Source organism: Martes martes (assembly GCF_963455335.1).
Source record: "Martes martes genome assembly, chromosome: 9".
Taxonomy (NCBI): domain Eukaryota; kingdom Metazoa; phylum Chordata; class Mammalia; order Carnivora; family Mustelidae; genus Martes; species Martes martes.
Window position 1 is genome coordinate 32563054 of NC_137896.1, and position 23127 is coordinate 32586180.

General features: G+C 39.2%; 1 protein-coding gene across 1 annotated transcript in view; it reads right to left on the reverse strand.

Moving 5' to 3' along the window:
• Positions 1 to 699: 699 nt before the first annotated feature.
• TMX4 (thioredoxin related transmembrane protein 4) overlaps positions 700 to 23127 on the reverse strand; it is a 41004-nt gene continuing 18576 nt past the window's right edge. Inside the window, exons 3-8 of the mRNA XM_080813183.1 lie at positions 22348 to 22393; positions 20603 to 20731; positions 18114 to 18159; positions 8486 to 8587; positions 4362 to 4425; positions 700 to 3193 (exon numbers count right to left, since the gene is read on the reverse strand). Coding sequence (XP_080669309.1) covers positions 2829 to 3193; positions 4362 to 4425; positions 8486 to 8587; positions 18114 to 18159; positions 20603 to 20731; positions 22348 to 22393 — 752 coding nt within the window. The 3' untranslated portion in view covers positions 700 to 2828. The remainder of the gene's footprint in view (positions 3194 to 4361; positions 4426 to 8485; positions 8588 to 18113; positions 18160 to 20602; positions 20732 to 22347; positions 22394 to 23127) is intronic.

Sequence of the window (23127 nt, forward strand, 5' to 3'; positions counted from 1 at the left end):
GCCTGTTACCCCATTCAGTGCATAGACTTCAAAGAAAAAGAAAGAAGTGGGATTGCCTATCCATAGCTCCAATAGGAGATCTCTAAGCAAGCTGGGGTGGTAGAGCAGATCTAGCAAGAGATGAATGATAAAAGAAACTAATGAAAAGGTAGCTAGGAGTTTCAGACTTTCCCTCTCATTAGAGAAAAGAACCCTGCTCCGACTACTCACACAAAATGCACTGCACCCCAGTACAGTCTATAGTCACTTTTATTTAATTTTCCTAATTTTGATTTACATAAAATTCTATTCTATAATTAGAAAACTGATATTGCAACATAGGGAAGCATGATTATTTTTTATTTTTTTAATCAAAATCATGTTTCCACACATTTGACTTCTGGGTTAAATAGATTATCTCCAGAAAAAAATCCATAAAAGCCTATTGGAATGTTAATCTAATTTCAAATTATTTTAGGTTGACTTTTTTCCCTTTAATTTTTTTATTCAGTAAATACTGGAAACAAACCTACAGGCCTCAAGTGAAAAGAAATTAAATTAGATGTGTACTTTTCAAGCTAACATTTAGTAAAAACCCCACTTTTTGCCAAGATATTAAAAAAAAAAAAAATGGTTCCTGTAGCCACAGAAGCTTCAACTTTTAGTGGATCTTCTTCTCTAAGCTGTTTTCTCTTTTTCCTCTGATTTTTTTTTTTTTTTAAGTATTGTTGAGAAAGAACATACATTTCTCCTGTTATATAATTAGGTATTATTTGGGGTCCAGTAGAAAATTGGCCTTATGTTCATAAAAAGCAAAAATAGATTTTATTTCTTCATCCCTTCCCTTTTGGTCAAATACTCCACTTTAAAAAAATTTTTCTTTAATATGAGGAGTGGGAAAGGGGGGTGGTATTATGCAGAAAAGCCAAACTATGAAAACTTTCTTATTCCATACCTTTGAATTTGAACTTAATGATCTTTGAAAACTTTGTTTCAGCTGATTATAAGAGAAAGAAATCCAGTGACAGAAGCGCAGGCCCCGCTCAGGAATGAACCAGAAAAGCTTTCCATGATCAGGGAGATGGAGCTGCCACCATCAGAACCATGGTGCTTGGGCTGAGGATGTGTTAGAGACGTACATGGCAGGAGGGGCAGGAAATGAGCCAAAGTCAAGGTTTTCCCAGTCTGTCAGTTCTGTGATGGCCTCAAACTCAAGGTGCTGTTGCTGCGAAGAGAAAAACTATTGGCGACTCCTCATGAACCTCATAGTACTGGGGGATGAGACTGTCAGGTAACTGAGTTAGAAAGATGAAAAATAACCATCTCTAAAAATTGGACTCTGTCAGAATAAAAACTCCCTTTGTATGAGGCTTGCAACAGGCCCATTCAGCCACTCGAGGGTGGAGGGTCTCAGCACCTCCCCCTCCTCTAGGGAGCCTGTGTTCAAAGTTAATACAAGGTAAGGGTTATCAAAACAGCCAGACAGGAGTATATAGCATATTTCTTTATAAAGATGACAGAAACTTTTTGAATTTCATAAACCTGTATTACTTGTTTTTCTGTCTGGACCCAAGGGGTGCAGGATCAACTTTAGACATCTTTCATAAGCTTGGAATCTAATTTTATGAATTTATTCTAAGACATAAATCAGGTAAGGCAGAAGTAGATGGATGGATTCTTTAAAAGAAATCGGGCCCCTTGGGTACTTTTAGTAGATTGAGTATTGAGAGATTTACAGGGATAAAATTCTTTACAAGATTAAGGAAGAAGGAAACGAAACCAAATCTTTCATTTCCAGATATTCACTTTCATTAATTCTTTCACCAAAAGCACATCACTGAAAGAAAACCAGAAATGGTTTTGCAGTTAATATTAAAGTGGTTCAAGAGCCAGGGAACCCCTTGAGATGGAAGCAAAACAACAAAGTATTCAAGTTCTCTTCACAAGACAACCTTGTCCTGGGCAACACTTAGGGCACTTCTGGCTTCAAAAAGAATATTGCTAAAGGAACCTTATGGAAAAAAAAAAAAAAATTACTACGTTTTGGCAAACAACAACAAAAATCTCTCCTGTAAAATCCCTGCTTCCCTTTTGAATCTCCGAAGGTTACAACATTTCATTCAAGACGCTTGGCAGTCACGGCTCCGTGGGCTTTGGTTCTGGATTATGTAAACCCTCAAGTCAGAATGAAGGCGGCTGATGGGAAGCGGCGGCTGTCGGCGGCCGCTCACTGAGGAAGTATTGTGAAGAGCGTGGGGCGCCTGCAGGCCCGTGGTGGGAAAGTTGCAAATACTAAAAGTAAGAAGTAAATCATAACAAAGGAGGTTCAGAGAGTTGGGATGGCGTCCAAGCTCTCTTCTACCCTAATATCCAGGGCCCTCGTGGTTTCTATCTCTGGAAAAGCGTCTCCGTACCGCGGTGGCTGATGTCTCTTACAGTTTGACAAAAACAAATACGTAACACAGAAGACTTCTGCAAGGCCTCCCATGCACTGTGAGGATGGTCGTGGTGCTTGGCTTTCGTGTTATGGCGCCTGCGGGGTGCTTTCCCTGGTCAGGACTCTCTAGCCTCAAGCCAATGACGGTGTGCCCATCCCAAGTCCCCAGACGGATCCCCACACGGATCCCCACACGGATCCCCACACCCGGTTTGTTTCTCCGTTTCCTGATTGTCGTGCCTGAAACGCTCTCATTAGCATATATGAGGCTCAATGCCAGAGACTACATGACTAGAGATCGCTTATTTAAGAGAAGCTTGCTCATTCAGGAAAAAATAAGGATTTGATATACACTGCAGACCCGAGGGAAGCTGACCTACTCCTTCGGTCTGAATGCTCGGAAATACTGTCATTAGACCTGTGGTCCCTTAGCGGCGTGCTGGCTTTTGCGCTGCCTCAGCGTGTCTTCCGCCACCTCAGTGTGGGCGGCGCTGGGCGGCTCAGGCAAGTCTTCCACAGGCTCAGCTTCGCCCTCCTCCTGGGCCTCCCTCAGGGGCCCCTGGTCCTGGGCATCATTCCTCTCCTCGTCCGCAGGAGCGACAGAGCCGTCCTCCTCCTCGTCCTCCTCTACTTCGTCCTCATCAGCAAGGTCTTCTTTTTCTTCTTCGTCATCTACAAGGCTGTCCTTGTTTTCTTCTTCATTCGAATCATCTTTTTCCTCCTCTGCGTCCTGTGGCTGTTCAGCTTTGTGAGCCTCCTCTGACTTCCGGGTCTGCTCTGTGGAGGGAAGAGAAGGGAACGTCCTCTCAATAAACTGATCACTCAGCAGGCCATCGAGTGTGTTTAGTCATGAAATGAAGCCCGAGTTGGGGGGGTTGGGGGGGGGCAGGTACGTGACAGTTTTCTCCAGTCTGAAGCTGTGCTATCCCACAGCCTGGACCTCTGGCTGATAGTGTCCTAGCTCCATCTGGGGTTTCCCTGTCTGGAGATTTCCCTGACCCTGCTGACTTTGGTAGAGAACAGAGGGCAAAGGTTCCTTCATGCTTTATATTTGGTACCTTACAGAACACTCTGTGACCCACCCACTGGTCAGGTGATTGGTTGAGAAATGTGACTTAAGTCAAGCCAATCACAGGACTTCCCAGGAGCTTTCAGGCAGAGTCAAGAGGATAAGCCTTCTCTCTTCCCACAGGATTTGTTCAGCTGATAATATGTGAGTTAGGGTTGTTGACAGCCCCTGAATCAGCCACAGAGAAGTGGAAACCCAACATCCCTTGGGCTGTGCGTGAAGCCAGAACATCCCTGGATCTTACAATTATGTGAGTTAATAAATTTTCCTTTTTTCCCTAAGTTACTTTAAACTGGATTTCTGTGATTTTTAAGAATTCTAAACATAATATATTTTCTAATTATCTATGAAAGTCTCCAAGCCTTGACAACTTCAAGAACTCAAAAGAAACAGAAGTTTATTTAAACTCCCACATAAAATGCAACAATTATAAAGTCTCATAAAAGCCTTCACGCAAAGTATCAAAACTGGAAATAAAAGCATGCAAATCCAAGGCTCTTGAGTCCCACAAATGGTGTGGGGTAGTGCAAGGATTTGGGAAGACTGTTCTTACAGGACTTAGGAGAGTTAATGGTACACAGTTGAGACTCAATAAATATGAATTCCCCTCCTTCATTCTAGTTTGAATGAAGGAAAAGGTATCAACTAATTGATGAAGGGCATACACTTAAAGGGAAAAAGCAATTGCCAAAATGATGTATTCCCTAATTTAAGGAAGAAAAAAAAGGAACTTTTGTTCAAATCTGATGTAGAGAATACATTTCAAAGAATTTGGTAGTGGTGATGGTTTGGACACCTAGTGAACTGCGGGGGAAGAGTCAAGGGTACACCACAGAACTCCAAAAATACTCTATCACATGAGTTTGTCATACTTACCAGTGTGTTCAGATAAATGCTTTGGAAATGGTAGATAGAAACATTCTGATATTACCACCAGGACCTGGAAGGAAAAATGTGATTTTACAGTGACTAGATATTTATTACCAAAGAACCTCAAATGTAGGCCTTGGTTCTATAATCAGATATTCACAGACAATTAATTAGCAGTTGGTCAAAAGTCCTCAAAAAAGACATGGATACAATTAAGAATCTCCTATTTTTCAAATGAAACAATGTAGGAAAATATTATGAATATATAACAGGAGTCAGGGGGTCACAAAGTCAAATGTCTATAGAGAGCCCATTAAAAATAGGTATATCAAACAGGTATAGGAAAATAGATACTCTGAGCCAAGCCTAAAATGGCCTTTTTTAAAAACACTCCTCTGGCCAAACAAAATTAGTCTGCATATGGCTGCCTCTCACCCATGGGTAACCACTGACTGAATAAAAGACGATGTCAGGAGCTAGAATTCTTAAGAGTACCATAAGAAATTTCTACAGAAATAAATTGTAAGAAAAGCCATTGATGATATGAACTAAACCCTATTTTAGACAGTGATTGCCTTGGCTTCGTCTTCAACCTTACTGCAGTATGACTCACTTTCTACTTGCTATAAGCATCCCTCTCCCTTCATAAACTACAAGCTCCTTGGAGGGAGGTATGGTCCAATCCCTGTTCCGCGCCCGGACTGGCATGGGCTACGGTGATGAGGCTACAGATTGTGTCAAAAAGGGCACAGTTCTCTGACTGGGAATAAGTTCAGTCATTCTTCACACCTTCCCCTACAGCACCCCACAACACAAACATCCACCCAGAGAGAAGCTGCCTGTTTAGAAGGTCAATCCACTTCTTATACCTAGCTAACTCCTGGACTGTGCCTTTACTTTGAATAATTGCCCAGGCTTTAAAATAATACTACTACTTCATACATTAGTGTTTTAAAGGTGCTTTAAAATGTTAAAGAACCTAAAGAAGTCATAGTACTTTTGATTCAACTTCATAAACATCAAATGAGTACCCTACTTTGTGTCCAGAATTATTACCATCTGTATACTCATTTTTTACTCAAAATTTGGTTCATTAGGTTCCAGGTATCATGTCAACTTCTGCAGGGAGAAGTTAAAACAAAAAAAAAAAAAAAAAAAAAAAAAAAAAAAAAAGGAAAAAAATGGCGGTTTAATTATAAAGCAATATGAAACATGAATTCCATAAGACAAAATGAATAAAGCACTTTGACAGATATTCACGAGATACAGATACGACAACCAGTTCTAGGTTTGGGAAGGATCAAGAATGGCCACTTGAAGGAGGCAGCTTTTAAGGCCATGGGCATGGTCCAGAGTGGGTGGGTAGCACCAGCTGCCAGCTCTTCTAAGCTACACCAAATTGACTATCGGGGGACCGCTCACCAAGCAGGGGTCCAAGCAAGTGACAACTCCTTGGAGATCTGGCTCCTTCCCCAGGGAGGAGCACTGTGGGGCCGAGCCATAAGGCAAATGCTCCAGAGCAGTGGCAGGCCTGGGGGTGGGGGATTGGAGGGACACTCCTCCCTACTGGGAGGGTTGGTGGGGGCAAGCACCCTAGGAGTCTGGGAGTCTGGTACACACAAAAGGGACTGACTGCCTTTCCCTGAGGGTGCACTGAAGAGAAGCGGCGGTGATCTTTCAGCCACGGGGCTGGAGATCAGGGAGCTGCCATTTGTTACTTTCTTTTCATCCCCTAAAGTGGTGCGAACAGCCTTCAGGGAACAAAAGTCCCACAGAGCACAGGGAAGGTGCTTCCACTGAGCCCTGGCAGGAGAGGTGCAACTGGGTGCACCAGGCCCCACCCCCAGAAGATTGGCAGGATCCTCAGCAAATACCAAGTTTACAGATGGCTCAGAACTGAAAAAAGCAAAAACAAAAAACAAAACAAAACAAAAAAAAACCCACAAAAAAAAGCACTAGAGTAAGATAATATATAGAATTAGAGGTTGAGACCTTTGTTTACAAGTGAAAAATAACATTCAGTAACATATTTCAGTTGTAACAAGTTTCAATCAAGAAAACAAACAAAAATCCAAACTAGCAGCCTTGTTTTGATTTCTCATCTTTTTAAAATGAGGAAAAAGTAGGAAACAGAATAGTTAGGCTTATGGGGAACAGTAATTTGATCAGGAAATCACTCCTCTATGGAAAATACCATGCTCCTGCTGGCCACTGTGTAAGTTAAACTCTAGAAAGATTCATAGAGAGAAGAACTTCCAGGGACACCAGGACCAAGCTCCATACGACTGCACACCTGGGCTCTGCTTTCAGCCCTCAGTTAATGGCAAAGGTGCCACAGAGCACAGAAGGCACAGCTGCAGACCTTTCTGAAGGCTAAAATTCTAGCTGTTGTGCACTTTTTAAAATATATATTACAGTTGTAGAAAAGGAATCAGAGATATATGTTTGGTATTTTATGGAAATAGATTACCAGAAAATATATGACTCTTATTGCTTTGAAATCATTATCCTTTTGTTAAAGAAAGTTCTCCTCCCAACTTCTTTTAAGGAATAATATTCTATATCCTTTAATCACTTGAATAGTCTAGAATCAACTCTCTTCTTTCTTTAGGCCAAATGTTAACAACCTTCCTGGACTGATTATTTGAATCAAAGTTTCCGAATGAACTTAGGGCATAGGCCTGACCTGATTTCTTGAACTTAAAGTTAAACTCAAAGATAAAATTCAAAAACTCATGATGCTGAGAAGACTTTCCAGTGGTCTTTAATAGGCTAACACTCAACCTACATTCTCTACAACTCCAACTGAGAACCACCCAGGATCTCATGGTGTTCCCCCTACAAAAGCCTCATACTCATGGGCTTTAAAATACACTGCTAGAAAAATCTAGCACTAGACAGTAGATGGGAGAAGCATATTTATATCCAGTCAAATTTATATCCAAAGTCAAATCCTTTTAGGCCAGACCATCAGGGTCATGTTGGTTAGAAATAAGATTAATGTGACCTAATGAACGACATATCTCGAGTTCCAGTCCCACCTGTGGAGTTAACACCAGCAGTCAGACCTCAGATATAAGCCATAGCATGAAGTAAGAATGTTTGCAGCAAAATAAAATCAAGCCTCCTTTGCTTCTTGAAGTATAGCTTTGTCGTAACAAGTTATATATCAATATATAGCTATACATACATATACACACACATACATATATAAAAACTATTGCTAACATTTTAAGCTTATTTTTAAGAGGGACTTACTAAAAAGCTGAAATGCATTATACAATGTAAGGACAGATTTCAAGATAATCTAACTTCAACATCTGTCCTTTTACATAAATTTTTAGTAATCATCAATTATTCCTATCATACAGTGTTTAGGGGCTTTGTGATTAATATGTAGCACAATGGTTTTTAAGAACTCCTTAATTAGAGTTTAAAACTTGATCAAATTGATCAAGTATGGGTAAAAAGAAAGATTAAAAATTATGTAAAAGAGTAAAACATTGCCAAAACACTTACAGTTGCTTATATAGTTAAATAAACAAATTTATTATTTCAATTCTTACCCAAAACATCTATAGAGAAAATGCGCAAATACCTACTGGGTATTAATTTTTATACTTAAAGAAGACGTAGTAATGTGCTTTGCATCTTATTTTTGTCCCATAATAAGGACTGTGCTTTTTATGTACCTTATCTCACAAAATCCACCTTAGGATAACCAGAGTGTATGTATAAGCAGCAGGTCAGGATTAAAGGTTCAGTTGGGGGATATGAACAAGGAAAAAATCACCTTGTTCTCTCAAGGAACAAATTCACAGATTTGGCCTCATCACCACAGTGTTCCAATCAAGGAAGCAATGTGTGAAATCACAGCTGACTTGGTTGCCTTGGAAACTGACTAGGTAGCACACATCTTCACAATATTTTAGGTTAGTATTAAGAGATGATAATTTAATGAACTTTCCATTATATCTCAAATTACCACTGAAAGTAGTATCAAAAAAGTAACTTTAGATTATACACAAAATGATACTTATTTATGCATCTTTTCTTTCTTGGCTGCTTTCTAGTTTTGCATAAAACCCCTGTGGTTTTAAAGAAAGAGAAAAAATGGCATTATCTCTTACCAGACCCAAGAAAAGGCCAAAAATCAAGGTGGCCATGACGAAAAAGACATAAGAACACCAAGCAGGAATTCCAAGGGTCACTGTGAAATAGTTGTGAAGATGCTGTAATCAGAAGGAAAAAATAAAATATTTACTTATTACCAAACATGTTTGAATCTCCCTCTCTTGCTAGAACTGAAGTCTGCAACTGTTTCTACATGTATGAGTTCCCACAAAGTTCACCCAATCTGCATTTATGTAATTCTTCAAGGAAAAGTCAAATTTTACAACATTAAAAATTAGAGGGTACTAATCAAAGTCATATCTATTAAGAGTTATATTTCTTTGTTCATGATCTGGTAGAACTCTGGCAGAATTGTTTTTCTAGACCCTTCTTTCATCATAACAGATTCTTTTTGGTCATTCTCCCCTAATAATTCCATATACTTCAATTTTTACTCATCATGTGGCATCCAAAAAAAAATTAAATTTCCTTTTAAAGATTTTACTTATTTTTTAAATAAATTTTTAAAAAGATTTTAAAGATCTTTTTGTCAATTTTTTAAAAAAAATTTATTTATTTATTTGACAGAGAGAGACATAGTGAGAAAGGGAACACAAGGAGAGGGAGTGGGAGAGGGAGAAACAGGCCTCCTGTCGAGCAGGGAGCCGGATGCAGGGCTCCATCCCAGATCATGACCTGAGCCGAAGGCAGCCGTTTAACGACTGAGCCACCCAGTCACCCCCCACTTTGTCAGTTTTTAAGTGGAACTAAATTACTACTTACAGAACATCAATCATTTAAAATGTCTCCATACTGGGGTGCCTGGGTGACTCAGTTGGTTAAGCGTCTGACTCTTGATTTTGGCTTAGGTCACAATCTCAGGACTGTGAGATGGAGCCCCGTGCCAGGCTCTGTGATGGGCAAGCAGTCTGCTTATGATTCTCTCTCCTTCTCTCTCTATCCCCCTCCACCCCCACTCCTTCTCTCTTTAAATAAATAAATAAATAATAAAACAAAACAGAAATGTCTCCATACTTCCTTTTCCTAATCAGATGATTTCTCTACCCTACCAATCCTCAATAACTTGCCTAAATCACCATAAAGCTGAAAATATACTATGCAGAAGAAAGTCTTTCTAGTTAATTCATTAGGAATGAATGAGATTCCATCAGTCTTTGAGTACAGCCCACATCCCTTCATGCTTACTATTCCCATCAAATACTTAAAAAATGAGTGAGGAGATACCATCTTTGCTGAAAATTGTTTACAAGCTAACTCATGCAGGTATGAACCTACCAGTCTGGAGTGAAGGCCCACTTGAATTATGGGCCTGCAGCAACCATGCTTCACCATGATGGCTTAGTGATCATCTGTGTTAGGCCCTTACAGCTCCAAAACCAGTCATTCACCATAATCCAAGCATTTACTGGGCCCATGATGATGGCTCCAAGCTAAGTGCCACCAGCAAGCAGAGATAACAGAACGACTTACCTAGAACTGATGAGGTGGATGAAAATGACTCCTAGTTTCTATTTTAATTTAATATTTCTCAAAACCCAAATTACTCAAGTATCTCCCATTGGTTTCTCAGTTTATAAATGTTAATTCAATTAAATAATGTATTTTATTCTGGCTTAATTCCAAATGATAAACCAACAAACAAAAAAGCTTGTTAATGGTCTAGAATAATCTGAGCTCTCTTCTCTCCAATTTCTTATTCAGTAAAAGACATAGATCTAAAGACTCAGCAAATACTTTATGTACACCAAGTGTTCAATAAATATTTATTGAATTAAAAAAAGATACTAGCATATCCTTCAATTATTCATGGGAAATGCAAACAACTTGTGATTCGTAAAACTATCCTCCATCCATCCATCAACAGAAGATCCATTGGTCATCATTTTATCTTTAGCCAGGGCAATTATTTATTAAGAGTAATCTAACATTCTGCAGCCCAGTAGGCAAAGAGGTATTTGGGATATCAAAAGGCTGCTTCATTCAGATTCTGTTCAGTGTAAGTTCTAAAATGTAGCATACACTTCTCCACTTTAGAAAATTCTATGTATACATAGTTTATGCTTTTCTTGATGACTCATTGCCACCATCAGGATTAAACTCTGAAATGTGCCAAAGAATTAGAAGATATAGAAAACCAGTCTGGCTTTGTGCTGACCCATAGAGGTGTGTGTTCTGGAGCTTGTTTTATAAATAATATCCATCCATATGGCTGGAATGAATAACGGAATAACGTCCCATTCTAAGTCCTGCATAGTGTCTCACACCCTTTCTGCAAAATAAATGATTAAAGGAACCCTTAAGAAATTTTACAAGTTATTTTCTGGAATTCAGTAAGTTATATGACTTTGAATCATTGCATTCTGGGTCACACACTTCTTAGTGGATTCAAAATATCTGCTTATTGTAGTGAGTTCCGCTTCAATTTTCTCACATCAACTTACTCTTTAAAGATCTATGTGAGCCTCTTAGAGAAACCCTGCCATCTTGTGGTCTTTTAGTTGATTAATACCAAAGCCCCATTAACCAAGTTGTGTTTTCACAACTGCAGACATAAATCTTTATCTGTTTACTTTGTCAGAGTTCACAGTGGTTTTAGAATACCTTTAAAACTGTTGGGGTTTGCGGCATTAGGTACGTGAAGTCTTGTTGTATATATGTTTTTGAGTAATAACTGATTCAAACTGATCTAACTCAGTTTTAGATTCCCGTGTTTTGTTTAACTGCCAGGCAAAGTGACAGTTTTCACTTGTGGAAAATACTGATCCTTGTTCAAAATTATATGTGCTCGTTATAGGGAAGTATCTTACTCTGTTTCCTTAAAGTGCACAAAAATAACACCTAATGGGCCTGACAACTTACACAGTACCATTGTAATAGATAATGGAGTTAGAGGTAGTTTTTGGCTACATACAGATTTGAGTGAGAGACTAAAGGAAAACACCATTACAGTAGAATAAATGAGAAAAACATTCTACCCGGTGTTCAGTTGGATTTAAGGAATGGAGCAAGGCCAAAGCATCCATGGACAGAGGTAGAGCCTTCTCTCTCCAGGGAGCCCAGTATTCCCTCTGGGGACGGAACTACTGAAGGTCAGATTCAATGCTGCCCAGGGGCACTCACTCAGGGACCCCAGTGCTGCATAGTCTCATTCAGAGCTGGGCTGACCCTAAATGACAGAGAACTTTTTGGATTTAGATCCCGCCAGTGTCACAGAATATACTCTGAGGAGTTTGGGGACAAACCCAATATCCCTTTCAAACACAGATCAGAATCCTCAAAATATCCTCCCTGTGTGGAAGCAGCTCAGAAAGACTTTCTCTAGTAATAGCCAAGGGTCCAGTTCACCCTCAATGCTTTACCCTTTCAACACTTGCAACAAGACACAACTTTGCAGCCTCCTGTAGGCGTTAAGAGAGGTATTCTGTGGGGGTACACCATCTCACTGTAATAGGGTTCTAGATCATTTTACAAGGAAAAAAACTCAAAACAGTAAGAGGAGAGATGCCACTATCTAAAACACAAAGGGACGTTCGGGGAGTTTTAAAATATATTCTTGTTAAGTGTTGGTGTGGATGTGGAGAAAAAAGAACTCTCGGGGCGCCTGGGTGGCTCAGTGGGTTGAAGCCTCTGCCTTCGGCTCGGGTCATGATCCCAGGGTCCTGGGATCGAGCCCCACATCGGGCTCTCTGCTTGGCAGGGAGCCTGCTTCCTCCTCTCTCTCTCTCTGCCTGCCTCTCTGCCTACTTGTGATCTCTGTAAAAAAAAAAAAAAAAAAAAAAGAACTCTCGTGCACTGCTGGTGTGAATGCACACTGGTGCGGCCACCTTGGAAAACACTACGGACGTTCCTCAAAAACTTAAAAATGGAATTACCGTGTGATCCAGTAATTTAACTATGGGGTATTTATCCAAAGAATATGAAAACAATAATTGGAAAAGATATATGAATCCTGTGCTTATTGCACCATTATTGACAATAGACAAATGATGGACGAAACCTAGTGTTCATCAACAGGGGAATGGATAAAGAAGATATGGTATATATGCACAATGGAATATTAGCCATAAAAAAGGAGATCTTGCCATTTGCAACAAGGTGGATGGATCTAGAGTGTATAATGCTAAGCAAAATAAGTCAATCAAAGACAAATATATGATTTCACTCATGTAGAATTTAACAAAACAAACAGAAAAAGAGAGACAAACCAAAGAGCAGACTCTTAACTGTAGAGAATAATGGTTAACAGAGCGGAGTTGGGTGAGGGTATGGGTGAAATAGGTCATGGGGATTAAGAGTACACTTTTCATATTGAGCACTGAGTAAAGTATACAATTGTTGAGTTACTATATTGTACACTTGAAACTAATATAGCACTGTTTGTTAATTACACTGGAATTGAAATTTTTAAAAAAGTATTCCACTTTGAAAGAAACACTCTCTTGTTATTCTCTAGTCTAAACACTCATGTCCTTAAATCCTCATGATGAGGTATTTATAAAGTCTTAAATCTTCTCCACCACACAGACTGTCCCCGCAAGGATGCATCCTACCTTATGGTCTGTGTCCTTGAATAACAACAGTGGCACTGAGTTGAGGGAAGTTACAGACTATATTAGCTCAGTGAACAGCACAAATTCACCAAATCAAATAAAATAATACTGAAATGCATTCAGATGCTAAACCTAGTTAGCAAAAATACACAGTGTACAACTGCCATAAACCGTATTTTAATCCTGCTATCAGCCTGGATTTAAAAAAGTAAATGAGTGCTCGCTTCGGCAGCACATATACTAAAAAAGTAAATGAATAAAAAGAAAAAGCATTCCTTATTGACTAGTGAGAGGTAAAAAGTAAAATAATGATGACAACGATGCTTAATGGATACAACTAACGGGAAACAGTTACCAAGTACTGACTAGGTGCCAGGTTCTATGCTAAGCACTCAAAATGTTCTGGTGACAACAGTTTACAGCAGGGAAAACTCATGGGTTCAGAGATACACACAAAGGGTGGAGAACAATGAGTTGTCTCTCTGGAAGAGAGAAAGATAATACCTCCCTACACCATTGTAGCCAACTGTGAAAAAAGATGAGAAGACAGAAAGGCTGGAAAGTGTCTCCATATAGGGGCCACAGACAACATGTCAGCCCCAAGATTCTGAACCCTGACAGTGGCACCAGACTCAGTGACAGTGCTCTCCAAGTTCAATCTCCTGTGCACTGCTTTCATGGCATTAGCTTCACCTTGCACTATCCTTTAGATTATTAACATTTTTCATTAAGATAAGTAACTTCTTTTAAGCTGAATTTCAAAGAAATTTGATATTGCTACTATAAATATAAAATCAGTGCTGATTCCATATCTAGAAAATGTCTATCCACCTTTGAGAAACTCCTTGAGCTGTCTTCCAAGTGCCAGTGACTCTTATGAGGTAGGCAAATGCCAAGACTATATATGAGGATGGGTGTTAGAGCTAAAGTGGCAGTGACTTCTACAAGTTTATATAAAAATTAAAACACATCAGTGAATACTATCACGACTGGATTGGAAAGACAATCTGAATTTTAGTGCTGGATAGAACATTTGAGATTATCCACCCTTCCCCCACGCTGTGGTACAAATTACCTACTAAGGATCACTTGGATTCCAGGTGACAGCAGGAAGCTCGCAGGATCTGGCTTATAACACAGTACTAGGAACTTCTTCACCTCAAGGGTTTAGTCAACCAAGAACATATGGAAGGTTGGTGTAGAGTTAAGGAAGCCAAATGCAGAACACAACAAAACCCCTGAGTTCATGGGAACTCAGCTGTGTGGGTGCCTCCTCACCAAGCAATTCTGACATCCTGAGGACAAGCTCTTATTTCCAGAATGCCAGACCCAGCAAGCTGGCTTTACTCCTACAGCAGAAACTCAAGGACTTTAAGGACTAGTTCAGTAGGCTCATCTTAGAGATATTACTCTTGTTTTTACTTTATCTTTTTCATTACATAAAAAAAATTAATACAGACAAAGATAAGAGACTTAGCTATAGCCATAATTTCAGTATCAGAGATAGCTATTGTTGACAGCTGATTAATCTCCTTCCAGGCACTTTCCCGTACACACATGAAAACACCAGACGAACATAACATTACAAACACTGCTTTGTTACCTTTCCCCCCACTTAATAGCATGCAATTTTCCCTATAGAAGTATTATGCCTAACCAGCCACCCAACCAGGGGAGGCTGTTGCTGAAGAAACACTGACTTCTGTCTGTTTATGTATCCACAACATCACAGTAGGATAAGAGAGACTGTGGATGGGCATCAGTAACCTCGCCTCACTGACATTAGCCACTCTGTGTCTTTCCCACTTTCTTGTTTGGCTCTTTGGACCTTCTCTCTTGGAGACCTTACACTCATTTGGTTCTAGCCATGTTCTTTCCCTCTCTCTCTCTCTCACCACATGCTATGTTTCTTTTGTTCACTGTTAATATGGTTGCACTGGAGTTTTATATTGTTTAGACATGAGTTACAAACAGATTATTATCCCCACAATGATACATTCAACATTGATGGAAGGATCCTGGGCAAGGGAGAAGGGCTGGCTAAATACGCTGAGTGAGCGGGATAGTCAGCTAGGAGGACTTGCTCGGTAAGTGGTTCTTTAGATGCAACCAGGCAAGACTGCACCACAAAGTTGAAGTGGAAACCTGACAGACAACCGACGATTGGTTCTCACCAGGCTGGAAATCACGTTCACTGTGAGTAAGAGGACAAGGTCTAGATTTACAGAAACAGGTTGTGAGAGCCCTTCCCAGAGATTTCATGGAAGCCTGGAAACTTGTTTCTAAGAAAAGAAGAAACTACAAAAGTTGTCAAGAGGCTTGGAGAAGCTAGATGCTGATACAGAGGGTGATACCAGATTTCTCTCACAGATTTTTAAGGTAATGAATACACACACATGGAGAGATCAAAATAACCTACTAAGCTACCACTTATGTTCCTTTAGTCATATTACTCCCTGCTACACACACAAACACACACACACAACCTACAGTTAGGGTAAATACATTAGTAAGGCCAATAAATATAAATGGACTAAATTTATCATTTAAAAGAATTACTTCTTGCTATATGCATTTTACAAGACTCATTTATAACATAACAAGAATGAAAAGGTTGAAAGTGGGAAAACATTCCAGGCAAAAACTGACCAAAAAGGAAAAAATATGTTATTAATACTAGATAAAAGTGACTCAATAGAATGTAAAACCTAATTGTTTGTGTATCACATTTAACAATTTATCCTATAAAACTATCTTCTTTTGGGGGCACCTGGGTGGCTCAGCTGGTTAAGCCTCTGCCTTCAGCTCAGGTCATGATCTCAGGGTCCTGGGATTGAGTCCCACATCAGGCTTTCTGCGCAGCGGGGAGCCTGCTTCCCCCCTCTCTCTCTTCCTGCCTCTCTGCCTACTTGTGATCTCTCTGTGTCAAATAAATAAATAAAATCTTAAAAAAAAAAAAAACTATCTTCTTTTGTTCCCTGTTTAGATATCTGGAAAGACATTCTAAGTATACATATGTATATAAACATCATATATTCTCTACTTTTCAATCACTAAAAAGAGCATCTTCATTGGGGTATCTGGGTGGCTCAGTTCGCTAAGCATCTGTCCTTGGCTCAGGTCATGATCCCAAGGTCCTGCGATCAAGGCCTGAGTCTTGTCCCTGTCCAGTGGGGAGTCTGCTTCTCCTTTTCTCACTGTCTCTCCCCCCTAACCTGTTCATGTTCTCTCTCTATCTCTTGCTCACTCTCTCTCAAATAAATAAATAAAATCTTAAAAAAACAAAAGGAAGAACATCTTCATTGGTTATTCAGAGATGGTTCATATTCTATTCTCCAAATTGCCTTTTCTTTGCAGTCTGATGCATACACACAGAATCTGCATGCTGCCCACGGCTGGAGCACTGTGCATATAAAGATAAAACACCCACTCCTGGCCTTGATGCGACAGCGCCACACATTGTAATTATTTGCATGATAAAATGAAAAACTGTAACTCCTCATCAAACTCTTGTTTATCAAAGCACAAAATGCCAAATTATATGAGGTCAAAGCAATTATTTCTCTCCTCAGATACTATATTTGAAAATATACCTCTTTAACAATGCATGAAAGTTATGATCAACTTCTATCTAAGCTCTTCTTAAACCACTATACAAATTCATCTCTTGACCTTCACTTATTATAGGTTCCATGCTAAGAACTTACTCTTAGGATTCCTGACATCCACCTATAATGGTTGTCCTGTTGAATTAGACATTATAAGGCTACAAGGTTCTCAGATGGCTATCAGAATAAATGACTCTGTCAACCTTTAGTGTCAACATACTGCAAAAGGCAAAATCCTTACTCTCAATTCCCAATTGGCAATTCATAATTCTCCAACCCTGAATAAACTTCTCATCAGTGTTAAGAAAATAGTAGAAGGAAATCACATGAAACTCAGACTATCTGGAGAGAGGGAAAATCCCAGTTACTGTTTAATATCATACACAAATGCCAAAAAAAAAAAAAAAAACCAGTTAACAAACTTTAACAAAGAAATACTGAATCCAAGTGACAAACCTAGTTTCTGTTTAAAAATACTGGAGTTAGTATTCCAACTTACAAGGTAGTAAATAAAATATAACTGAAAAACTGGGACACAAAAGACCATTCTTAAATTTCCCTAAACATATATCAATGTGTATGAGAAACAGAAGAGTCTTCATGAACTCCTTGAATATTAAGTTCCAAATAGGACATCATGACTTAGAATCATAGCCTTGAAAAGACAAATATAAGGACTCACTTCTAAAGACTTTTTGAAATGCTTTAAGGATATATATTTAATTCCACAGCAAGTTTGTTAAATTTGGCAGTATTTACCCCACCCTACACATAAAGGGAAGTAAAAGATTATGTAACACATTCAAGATTATATAATTGTTCAACATTTTTAACCTAAATAACAGTTCTAACTCACTGAAATGACTCAGTGAAACGATAAAATTGCTTATAGTAGGGGCATTCAAACTTCTTCTTAAAGGGCCAGAAAGCAAATATCTTAGGCTTGTGGGCCACGTGGTCTCAGTCAGAGCTACTCAACGCTACCACTGTAGCATGAAGGCAGTTCTAGATAATAGGTAATGAATGAACATGGCTGTGTTCCAATAAAACTTCACTTATAAGAACAGGTGGCCAGCCCCCAAGCTATAGTTCGTGGATCCCTGATGCACAGAATCACTTTCAGGCTTAGATAATCTTTGACCTATAGGGAGATTCTGACAATGGGAAAATAAGATGAAGTTAAACCACATAAGCCCTTTCAGCTTTAATAAAGGGACTCACCACTGATCTAAGAAAATATGACTGATACAGTAGTTACGGGTCTTTGTTCAATTTATGCCCTTCTACACAGGGACGCAATTCTACTGGAGACCCCACATGAGAGCAGTTGTGTGGCTTAAGAAGAAAAGTGACATTATACAAGTATTTGTAAATGTTTACTTTCCTATTGTTTAGAAGCTACATTTTTACTCTTTAAAAACCTGTCTGCAAAGATAGTCACAAAAAATATATTTAAGATTACTCACCCATATCTTGCCAGAGATACTAAAAAGACCAGCCATTCCAGACATCCTAAAAGAAAAATGAATAAATGAAGAGAAGGAGAACCACTGGTGATGTATACTATGAAAAAACAAGGGGGGCCTAGGTGGCTCAGTTGGTTAAGTGTCCGCCTCTTGATCTCAGCTCGATCTCACAGCTATGAGCTCAAGCTCTGTGTTGGGCCCCATGCTGGGCGTGAAAACTATTTTAAAAACAAACAAACAAAAAAAACCCAAATAAAACAAAACATAACAAAAAAACCCCAAAAAACCTAAAAACCTCAGGTCACAGGGATCTGCCCCTCTACTTTTTGTAATGTTAACCTCTTTCCTGGATTCACTTTCTTCACATAAAGCTTAGATTCATAGTCTTCATTTCAACTCCTGTTATAAATGTTCAACCCTCCTGCCCCCTTCTCCCTCCATTGTACATACCTGACAAAAAACCCCAACCTTGGGTAGCTGCATGTCTCTGGGGAAAAACCACATGACCAGCTGATCACTCTCCCTTCCCAGTCACAAACCTCAGGGAGCACTCAATACTGTATTGTTTTAGGCTCTACCTGAGATGATAGCTCACGTCTTTCCCTCTCTTCAGACCTTCCACACCCTCCCCCCCTTCCCATGCCTGCTCAGCTAACAAATACTCCTTGTACATCACTGCAAAATCAGAAGCCACCATGTGATCTCTCTTATCTTCCTACCACCAAATCTGAGCCTGGTGTATACCTGATCCGCCGCCTCCTGTTACAACAGAGAAAGGAGATCTGCCCTACCACAGCCTAATTCCTCCACTTATGCCATGGATCCCAACCCTTTGGTCTTGTTAATGACTTGGCTTTTTCTGTCATCCCTCTTCCTGCATTAGCTATTTCTCACTTTCTGCGGGATCATTTTCTTCTGCACAAAAACATGTTCTACCCTCTCTTTCTTTTAAAAAGTGCATTCTTGGACCTCACATGGCTCTCCAGCTTCACAAACTTCTCCAAAGAGTATTCTGTGCTTACTGTTTCTTCTTCCTCACTGTACCTTTAACAGGTACAGTGAAACAGCCTTCTGATTATCTCACCTCATCCACTGGTGCCTTCTCCAACCTCTCCTCCTAAGAGCCATCTTCTAATTGTATGCACTGATACATCCAAGTTCCAAACCAAGGCTGCAGACCTGTATGATCCTGCTCCTGCCTGCCTCTCATTCTTAGTGTATACCGCTCCCCCTTCCTTTCTCTGTGCTCAATGCTACCCATCTTTCTGCTCTTCAGTACCATGAGTTCTCCCCAGTGGGGGCCTATAGCCGTGCTATCCCCATTGTTGGAAATACTCCTCCCCACCCTCTTTACCCAGCTAGGTCATTCTCTCCTTCAGTTCTCTCTGCTGCTCCAACTCTCATCCGATAGAGGCCCATGCCTCCTGCCTTACTAAAGATTTGTCTGTTTTTAACAGTAGTTACCCTTAATCTGTCTTAATTTAAGTTACCTAAAGAGAGCAGAGGGACTAACTCTGTCTTGCTTATTGTTGAATATCTAGCACGCAGAGCAGCATTTGGCATAAAACCAGTGCTCAAATATTTGTAAAATGAAACACCGGAGGTGAGGTGCTTTATTTTTTTTAAAGATTTTATCTATTTATCTGAAAGATAAAAAGAGCACAAGTAGGGTGAGGGGCAGAGGGAGAAGCAGACTCTCTACCCAGCAGATTTTGATCAGGACCCCAGGATCATGACCTAAGCCAAGGCAGATGCTTAACCGACTGAGCCACCCAGGCACCCTAGTGAGCTGCTTTTAGAGTATGCTCTAGATTTCCTGGGTATTACATAAATGCTACTGGATGATTTATTCCTGAAATATTGCATACTTTGATTCTATTTCAACAGGGATATTCCCTATTCTTACATACACTAATATAAATAACTACAATTATGACAATTCATTCTAAATTAAAACCAACTGTTAGAAAAATTTTATGGTTTGGCCTTATCTACTTCACCAATAATTACACAGTTTGACATCACGGACAAAAGTTACCTCCATCTGTGTTCCACTAGGCAGCTAAAGACACCATAGGTTTTATTTTCCACATAAATACAATAGCAATTCCTTCATAAACTATAATTCAAGAAAGAGTTAACTCTTCTTTCTTATCAATAATTTAAACAGAAGAAAGAATGGCAAATGTTATTCAATATCATATTTTGTAAAGAGAAAATAGTTAATATAGCTTAGTACAAAAGTTGGAGGAAAGGCTTTTGTAACCTACCTGAATCTGGATACTTAATTCCCAGTGTGCTAACAACTAGCTGTAACATGTGGGTCATAAAACCAGAAACACAACATTGGCCAAACATGGTCATGTATAGTCTGGATAATCAGAACTGAATATGAAGAAAAATATAGACTTGCAAGGCCTATGGGCTGTTTAAGTTAATATCTCCCATTTTATAAATAATACTTAGTCATAAGAAAAATAACAAGTTACGTCAGAGAAGCTGGGGATTTCCAGCCAGTCAGAGGCTCCACTGATTGCCATTTCTTCTCTAAGATATAATTTTGCAGGTCTTCATAGACTCCTGGACCACGGTAACGGCGGAATATCCCATCCTTTGCACTATAAATTAGGAAAACAAACAGAGAATAAATCCATTAAAATAACAAGTGTTACAGATAATAAAAATTAAAACAAATATTAGTTTTACATGTGAACTTCACTTTGAATTTTCACTTGGCTCAACTGAAGAAAAAAATTATAGTTAGGCATAAATATTAATCTATTACAGTTTAGAAATTCCAAAACAGCAGGCATTACACATTTTATTTTTATCACTGCACTATTTAGGGCCATAAGCAAAGTTCTTGGCACTGTCTAATCTACCAAGTTACTTTTTATTATTTTTGCTATCAATTATTTCAATTTTTCTCTTACAATGGCAAAAGAGCAATTGTTATCAAGCTTTAAAAACTTGTATCCAGCTTTCCAAATTTATGTTATTCAAGCTCCCCTCCGCCCTGCCTCAACTAACAAAACACCTTATATTCTCACAGATCCCTCAGTTTTTCTCTGACTTTCTCACCACAGTCCAGCTTCCTGAGGGAAGGTCTGCACTGGCCATTTTCTCCCCATGTATTACTCATTCAGCATTCATGTGATCGGTGGTTCTGCTTCCACAACTCCATAGAAACTGTTAGTACTGGCGGTCTCCAATGGCTCTTCAATGCCATATCCATAAAGCACTTTTCTGTCATTTTTCTTTGTCTGTCATTGGCACTGTCCTCGACTCAACATCTCTTCGTTTCTCCTTTCCATTGGCTTTTATGACATGAGTTCCCTTGGCTTCTTATTACTCCTACCACCTCTGCTCAGTTCCTCGCTACCCTGTCCTCCTTTGCAGATGTCCTAATGTTGGTCAACCCCAGGTTCTATCCTTGACCTATTTCTAGTCCTATTGTGCATGTTCTCCCTAGATACATTGCAAGTTTGTCTACCTCAATGCTGAGGAATCCCCAATACATCTCTCCAGTCGAGATCTTTCTTCTGTACTTGAGATCCTGAAATCAAACTATTACTTAAACTTCTCCATTTGGAATTAACAGGCACTTCACACTGTCTTCTCCATCCTGGCCTCTATCTTCCAAACGTCATCTTATTCTAATGGCTCCTCAATAGCTTTTATGAGTTCTACATGGCCCATTGGTAGTCATCATAGGCTCTTCCTACCTTATTGCTAAGTAGTCACCATGTCCCAGTGATCCCACCTCCTAAATATCTTCCCTTTTCTCTTCCCCCATCACTACCTGAGCCTCACTAGCCTTATCACCCAAGATGATTCAACTGCATCCTATGGCCCAAAACCAGTCACAGTCACAGTCCTCAGAAGGTATCTCATTTTCTCATTTTCTCCCAGCTTTCTCCATGATAGCTCCTGTATCTGGAAAGGGCTTCTCCACTCTGTCTGCTTAGCCCAATTCCTACCTTTCATATTATCAGAGAAATCCTGCCCCCTCCTACTCACTGTCTGACATCAGGTACATTTCCCCTGCTGTACTCCGGGCACCCCTCTCTTCTACCAGCTATCATTCACTGCACACCAGTACACACTGCACACTCTCTTCAAATGTTCAACTGAATAAGCAATGGTTATGGAAAACAATTTAGAATTCCTGATACTGTTTTTGAATTTCTTCTCATGTTCTTAAGTTTCTAATCAGAAAATTATTTAAACTTACTGAAAAAATGCTGGGAGAGTAGTGACAAAGAAGCGGCCACTCAAACCTACAAGAGTCATAAATAAAAAAAGTTACAAGTCAAACTCAGACTACCCCAAGCATCTGATTTACATTGTAAGAACAAGCAGCCTTGAGCTTGTTTTCATGGCCACATTATTAAAATTGTTCCATTTATTTAATCATATTTACCTCTTTTCTTTTTACTTAAAGAAATCATATTTTTTTCCATTTTTATTTACCTACCACTTTCTGGTCACTGACATATAATTTGCTTATTTTTTATGTATTACACTAAAGTTTTCTGGCTTGTGTATTGCTTAGAATAGTATGGTGGCTGAAAGGACAGGTTGTAGAGTCATGCAATCCAGGTTAAATACTAAATTCTCCAGTTACTAGCTTTGTGACCATAAATACATTACTTAACCTTTCTGTAAAATGGGTATATTAAAGCCTGCCTGAATCAGTCTAAAGTGAGATTAGATCAGTTATAGGTTTAAAAAGAATGAAGAATATGAAATAATAAGATCATGTATAATCTTTTCACACTTAAAAAATTTATAATTTCTGTCAAGGAAGTCTATGTATATTAAACAGATTTTTTTCAATTTGTCTCAGCAAAACTTTACTGAACAATAACCACATATCAAGGGCTATGCTAGGTACATGTGAAGATAAGGATAAATAAAACCCTTAGTCATTCATCAAATATTTACTAAGCAACTTCTTTGTTCCAGGGACTGTGACAATGGCTCAAGACATACAAAGCAAAAATGAAAACGT